The sequence below is a fragment of the Lactuca saligna genome, chromosome 4 (genome assembly GCF_052625555.1).
Source record: "Lactuca saligna cultivar CGN05327 chromosome 4, ASM5262555v1, whole genome shotgun sequence".
NCBI classification, from domain to species: Eukaryota; Viridiplantae; Streptophyta; class Magnoliopsida; order Asterales; family Asteraceae; genus Lactuca; species Lactuca saligna.
The window spans coordinates 101,885,964-101,893,388 of NC_136420.1; the positions used below are offsets into that span (position 1 = coordinate 101,885,964).

At 34.9% G+C, this 7,425-nt stretch overlaps 1 protein-coding gene across 1 annotated transcript; it reads right to left on the reverse strand.

Moving 5' to 3' along the window:
* Nucleotides 1-792: 792 nt before the first annotated feature.
* Nucleotides 793-6,350, reverse strand: LOC145042506 (diamine oxidase [copper-containing] 1, peroxisomal-like). The gene is made up of 12 exons (XM_078990948.1): nucleotides 5,866-6,350; nucleotides 5,016-5,125; nucleotides 4,603-4,908; nucleotides 4,399-4,511; nucleotides 3,973-4,303; nucleotides 2,743-2,958; nucleotides 2,423-2,659; nucleotides 2,128-2,313; nucleotides 1,794-1,934; nucleotides 1,435-1,703; nucleotides 1,274-1,355; nucleotides 793-1,189 (listed from the first exon to the last, which is right to left on the reverse strand). The coding sequence occupies exons 1-12, from the start codon at nucleotides 6,059-6,061 to the stop codon at nucleotides 1,049-1,051; spliced, it is 2,328 nt and encodes a 775-aa protein (XP_078847074.1). The 5' UTR covers nucleotides 6,062-6,350; the 3' UTR covers nucleotides 793-1,048.
* Between the last annotated feature and the right edge of the window lie 1,075 nt (nucleotides 6,351-7,425).

Here is a 7,425-nt window from a genome sequence, read left to right on the forward strand (position 1 = left end):
AAGAAGAATAAAATCAAGCTTGCACATGTTTATATATCAAAAGCGTCCGGTACAACTTGAGTACTCTTTGGTCGTGAACTCTAAAACGAACAACAACCACAAATGACCTAGACAAGCCCTATATGTAGAAGATGAAAGAAGGAAGAGCTGAAATAGAAAGAAAGAGAAGAGGTGTGGCCTCTTGTGGTGCAGACCACAACAGACAATGGTCGTGATGTCATATAAGCACGACTCTCCTCCAGCTCATCACCATGACACCCGATGACCTAGTAGCTTAAAACGATCGTGGAAGAATCATTACCTTAACGTTAAATGTCCTTTTTCTGATAGTGGTCTAAAAACTAGCTAGTGATAAATCGAAAATTGTGCAAGTTTTTCATCAATGGTTGCTTTGATTAGCTAGAAGAGTTGACCAATGATTGTTCAAAGAACATCAAGTAACAAAGACTTGCTATGAGTGATCATCTTTGAGGTAGCAACCAATACGAGTCAGCCAGTCATTGACTTTGACGGTGATATGATACACCTTGCTATGCTTTTGAAGATGAAATCTCATTGACCAATTGTTTAATATATATAGTAAGGGTCATTGGGATAATCTTCCGACTGTTTGATTTCAGCTTGTTAGCTAATCATCTTCTTGATAAAGAACTTGTCTCGAAAAAAATCTTATTAGAAGATCATAAGGCTTAGTAAATTATGGTAGCTATCCACTTGCATGTGTTTGTCAAACAGCAAATCTAGAGAGGTAAAATTACTCAGCAGCATCTGACTAGCTAGCTTGTCAGAAAATTTATTATCCCAAACATTTCTGATACCAAAATTTATTATCGACCATATACATATATGGTAACTTGTTCATCAAGATACATAGCTGATATCATCAACTAAGTGTTCTCAAATCCACAAAATTAAAAAGCAAACAACAATTGTACTCATTCATATTCACACAACATCATCTTACAAATCAAACACGCGACCTGAATGCATGATCAAAGCTTGGCTATCAACCCATTTGAAACAGACTTTGTAGCAATTGTCTCTTTCATCAAAGCTTGGCTATCAACCCATTTGAAACAGACTTTGTAGCAATTGTCTCTTTCACATGGTTCTCCTTCACATCTGACTCACAAGCTCCAGGACTAGGAGGAACATCCACCGCAGGAGAGCAGTTAAAGAACCCATGTGGCTGCAAAACCAAAACATTTATATACTATATTTTAATTTTTTATAAATAAAATAAAAATAAATAACCAACTAAAAACATACATACCTGAAGCATAAACCCGATCCGTTCCACTGGCATCACAGGCCAATCTTCCAACCTAGGAACATGAGTTATCCCAAATACATACCTGCAAATTTTACTATAAGAATATATTGTACGAAAAGCACAAACAGATAAAAAAAATATATTAATAATAATTTAGTGACCAGAGAACGATGTCGGTTTCTTCAAGAGATCGATTTTGCTGGACCCATGAAGCCAGACCTTCACCAACACGCGGGTTTTGGTTGGGAAATTCTCCTCCGGGAAAATCCTCACCGCAAGCATACGGTGTGACCCACAGATTATGTTTTAAAAAGGCAGCCCTTCTTAAAAACTTGGCTTCTGAACCTGCTAAAGGCAAGCAGTTGGAACCAGGTACCAGTTTGTACCCTGTTAATTGTCCCGTCCTATTCACCATTCGTGTGTTTCTCACCTGGATATTTTTGGAATTCATTCAAACAAAAATTACAAAAAAAAAAAAAGTTTGAAAATATGGAATTTAAAAATAAATAGATTGACTTACGATCCAATGGCGAGCAGATAACGGATTACAATCCCGCATTGCTTGTGATTCGGATTTAAGCAGTGTTTCTTGTGTGTAGAATGCGTTGTTGTGAACGTTGTCTTTTCCTGGTTCTTCAACTTTAACATCAACTTCAACAACCTACAAATACAAAAACACAACGTATCAATGTAAATTTTTATACCAGATTATTAATAGTTTGATTCGTGCTCCATTTTGGAAGTGGGCTAATTAACTTTGTTTACAAAGGTCGTATTTCGTATGCAGCAAGTAATGAGGGAATTAATGAAAAATCATTTTTTTTTTCTGTTAGGCGGATTTTAGTTTCATATACCTGATTGTATGCTTCTCCAGGCTTACAATCAACCGCCATGTCCATTCTAGCAACAAAAAAATGTTGGTGAACTGGTGCATATAGTCCTGGTGCAATTGTAGTCCCATATTTTCTAACTTCTCCTGGTTGTAATGCTCCTAAGCTCAAAATTCCAGTAAGTTTAACTTCAGCTTCAATCTTTCCATCCTGCAAAAGAAAAAAAAAACAAGCAGCATTAATTATAATATTATAAACTCTTAGTTTTTTTTTTTTTTTTTTTTTATTGAAATAGACAAATAGTTATAGATAAAGTGACCTGGTAAAAGTGCCAGTAAAAACCATATTCATAATTCGCAACAGTACAAATAAAAGAAACTGTAAGGCGCCTGGATCTTCTGACTTCCGCTAAACCAGTTCTCCAGTCTTGATGCTTCCAGAGGATTCCATGGTCTTCTTCATGCATACATACACAATTTTCAATTGTCTCAACGCCTCCAATGAAGTTTGTAAAATGTGCATCGAAGTACTTGATATATCCTAAACAATCACATCCCTGAAATTGAAGACGAAAATATTAATTTTCAGAAAAGTGTTGGAATTAATAAAATAAGAAATGAAATTGTATATGAAACAAACTTTTTTAAGAGAATGAGCATTTTTTCCAAGGCCATCTTCCCCAGCATCAAATGCGTTTTTTCTGTAATGAGGTTCATTTGGGTCACCATAGGGCACAACCATTTCCACAAAGCTTAATCTATGAGCTATTGGTCTTCGACCCCGACTTCCATCAACATATGCAACTGAATGTATTACTAAACCCTCACGTGGAGTGAAACCAATACGAAAATTCCACTGCCAAATAACAAAATTACATTTATTAAAAATATGAGATATGATATATAACTAGTACCGATATTAAAAGGGTTAAAGTTGAAATCCGGAAACCAACTTTTTGATTTTTCCAAATTGGATATTAATTTATTCAACCAATTATTTGCATTTTCTCATAATAGTCATTAAACTTCTATTTTGTACACCTAGGATCCTTAAAAATAAAGATTTTTGTCTTTGTCCTCTATATAGCATTAAGTGGATATAACATGTCATAATAGTAAAGTAAGGACAACTTTTTACCACCTAAACGTGGTAAAGGCAATCATAATGGTATAAAGAGGACAAATTTCTTTTCTAGGGACCCTAGGTGTAGAAAACAATATTTAACGACCATTTATAAAAAATGCTAATAGTTGGTTGGCTAATTTCTAACTTTATCCCTTTTCAAAATGGTATCTGCGTGGCATCAACTTTTTGCTTTGTGCAAGTTTGTCACTAATTTTTTTATTTTTTTATTTTATTTTGTTTTAACGTTCAAGGTCCCTAAGCCCGATTTTTTCGTTCCATTTATACAGGTGACTAAACTTTGAGTAAATTACACAAATGGTCCATCTGGTTTGGAGTAACTTGCACACTTTGGTCATTAACTTATTTTTTTTAACTCAGAAGGTCCTTACTATTTGTTTTTATTACACGCGGTCCCTACTGTTTGCTTTTTGCTACGCACTTGGTCCCTATCTTACGTAAAAAGACTATTATTTAAATAGAAAAAAATGGTAGGGTAGGTAAGGTAAGGTGAGGGGAGTGGGGTTGGGATAGTGTTTATTTAAATAAATTAAATGAATCAAGAGCAAAATAGTTTTTTTTTTAATAAGATAGGAACCATACGTGTAATAAAAACAAACAGTAGAGACAAAAATTGGGTTTAAGAACAATTTTTGTTTATAAAAAAAAACTTCAAAACTAATTTGGGGGCAAATAAAAAAGTTGGTTTCTAGATTTCAACTTTAATTAACCCTATTAAATAATTACCTTTTGCCACTCAACATAATGTCCATTAACACGGAAACTTGGTCCATCAGGCTGAAGAATTTGTAGAGGCTTTACATCACTCCGATCAACACCACCACGTGTATGACCAGGAGTGTAGTTTCTTAGCGGATCAGCTGGTGGTAAGGGAACAAGCTTTCGGTCTTCAAATTCAAGGACCACCATGTTTTGCATATCCACAAGTACATATATCCCTTCAACTGGACGTGCATACCCATTTTCCATTGGACTATCACTTTCAGTCCTACAAAATATAAGTGGTTTTGCTAATCTTTGTCTAGGAGAATCAGCCTCACTGTGATATCCAACACACCTGTACAAGTTTTCAACCATAAATTACCATTCTACCCACCCTCGGGTATTAAAATGTCGTTGTATTGTTTCAGAAGACATAATGATTACACTCACCAAGCATCCACCATGACAAGATCCATATCTTCTATACCCCTCTTCTTCATAGCCTCTCGAAAGGGAGGATAATCTTTCACAACAGCTTCACAGTCGGCATATTCCACAGCATCCTGTGATGGATAAGTGTAAAGATCTAAATCCTTTAACATAACTACAATATAATCATCTATTAATATCATCAACATATGGGAGTAGTATTACCATGGGAGGTTGAACATCAAGGACAACTTGTGATGCAATGACTTTTCCTCTATGATGTCCACCTCGTGTTGTTGCATGTACCTCAGATAGTTCGACTATCCATACACTTGTCTCATTTGATTTTTGATTATAAACAACAAGCCGAGCTCTCCTTGGAGGAAGTTTGGTAGGTATTACAGCTCCTCCTTTGCTTCTAGGTAACAATGATGGTTGGAAAGGTGGAAAGAAGTATGCATCTGCAAGTGCCACAACGTTTTTATCCGGTTCTGATAGAACCACCTCCACAAATCGCATGCCATCTCTCACCTGAAAAAAAAAGTAGTAACTTTACAGCTTACAAGTTTCATCACAATTACCTTGATGTATAATACCATTAGTTGTGTAAGAGTCTTTGGGTATATAACTATATATACCTCAGGGGTTGCTCCAGCTGCCCTAACAGTTGCTACAGCTACTTTGATTTCAGCAGCAGATAATGGATCCAAAGGATGACTGGTTTGAGCCCTTGTGAGAACTTGGATTCCTAAAGATTATATCACAATCACAATTAGATAAAGAATAAAGAGATCAGGGTTTCCCAATAAGATGTCAATGCAAACATTTCTTGAGCTTTGAGTCAAAATCCAACATTAGAAGAGATAGTCAAACAATAATTCATGATCACCATATACATACACTCTGCAATCCAAAATTGTGGCTGATAAATAATGAATAAAGTCCATGACTATCCTCGAAGTCTCTAATTACTTAATAACATGCAAACCTCTAGCATCAAAAGGATTTAATTCTATCACTGTAAAAATGTGGAATCAGTACCATAAATGTTTTTTCATTGATATGAGGATCAAATTAATTTTGAATATAGTGAGATGACTGTGCAGGTAAGCCCCACCTAACAAAGGTGACAATTAAAAAGAACAGATGTTGACGAATCTCACCAGCAAAGACCAAGATCTGACATCAAAATTGGCTGAATATACACATAGAAGCATATTACAAAATTTGTACATCCATCATCCAACTCATAAATTTCCAGATATATACATATGTGTATGCATACGTATACATGTACATTAGATGAATCGGTGAAAAGTACATATGTCCTTACTTACATAACATATAGTACTATATCGATCATATAGTTGATAATTTACACTATTCAGATTATATGTACTCGTACGACGCTAATATACGTAAGGATAAAATTCATACAGATATACAACAAATACGTATATAGTTACACATACGGCACGCAAAAACTACCTTTCGTGGAAGCATTAGCGGAAGGATCAGAAGGACTGATCACGGAATTCTTGATCGGCAGCGGCTGATCATCGTTATTCCAATCCTGGACGACAAAGACATCGGCAGCGGCGGAGGCAGAGGCTGGAACAATTTGACGGCGGATTGGAAGGGAATCACCGGAGGAATGCGACGTCTTTTGCGAAGCTGAGGCCATTGTAAGGGGTTAGCAAGCTCACCAAATCCACCGTAGTAGTTGCAGTGCGTACAATCTACTGACATACAGAAGCAATTCTGTCTCCGTATACTTCCGGTACCACACTCTCTTCCCAAGCACCGATCGATTCCCTCTCTTGCCGTTGCTGTTACAGTGTATAGGTATAGAAATCTGTATTTATGGATGTATGTAATATTGTAATGGCAGAAAGAGGAAGAGGGCTTCTGGTTTGTTCTGAATTAAAACAGATTTTACAGGGTGTGCGTGCATATATATATCAATGACAGAAGATTGTCGATTTCACGTGACAAGGTCCTCCCAATTGAGAGTTTGTATCCGTGTACAAATTAAATTACACATGTACCCGATTTGAAATTACATAAATAAATATTATTAAGGAGAAATTTCAAGAAATACAAAAGGTTTAAAGAAAACAATCAAGAAAAAACAAATTTCGGAAATTAACTAAAGGATCCGTAGAGCACCTTCTATGGATCGAGTAATCCCTCTGAGGAAAGGGAACAGCTCTGCGGAACTTGAGTTTTTTAATTTAAAAAAAAAATCGTTTTTTTTTTCATTAATTTTCGTTTATTAATATTAAATTTTTTTAATACACTAATACCTTATGTGATTGCTATGTAAAAAATTTGACAAAACAAAATTAAGAATAATAAAATGTTTTATGTAATACGTTTGCTACTGATATATGTTTTCCATGTATTTATATTGTTTTGTATTTTTTGTTCTATGAAATAAAGTAGAAGTTAACTCAATTGGTTTCGTAAATAACCTAATACAAACCAAATACATATAAATAACATAATACAAACTGGTGCATATAAATAACCTAATTAAAATTATATATTAAGTGAACTAGACCACATATCATATTGGACCCATTTTCCCAATAGAGAGAAACTTACTAAGGTGGAATTCCTTAAAGCTAAACATGTGCCGCAACAGGAAAAAAAATAGATGAAGGATAAAGAGGAGTTTATGGAGTTTTTGTGTGCATGTTCATGGAAATGTTTGCATCGGGTGTACCAGTAGAGACACGTCAGTCACCTAGAGATATGAAATTTAGTTACTGTAATAGGATAGCAGAAATTATTTGGAATAGTAGACTTTGATTGTATTATGATTATTGTTTTACGAATATTTTCTTATGTTTTGATTATGTTAATTGAAATAGTAGACTAGTATAGTAGAGTTAAATTTATAAATTAAGTTAAAGTAAAAGATAATATATATAACAAAACAAACGTACAACAACTACATTAAGGCTAATTACCAACAGTAGACAAGGTTTTTGACACATCACTTAGCCACATAAGAAGGAAACCGATAGTATACACCTCTGCGGA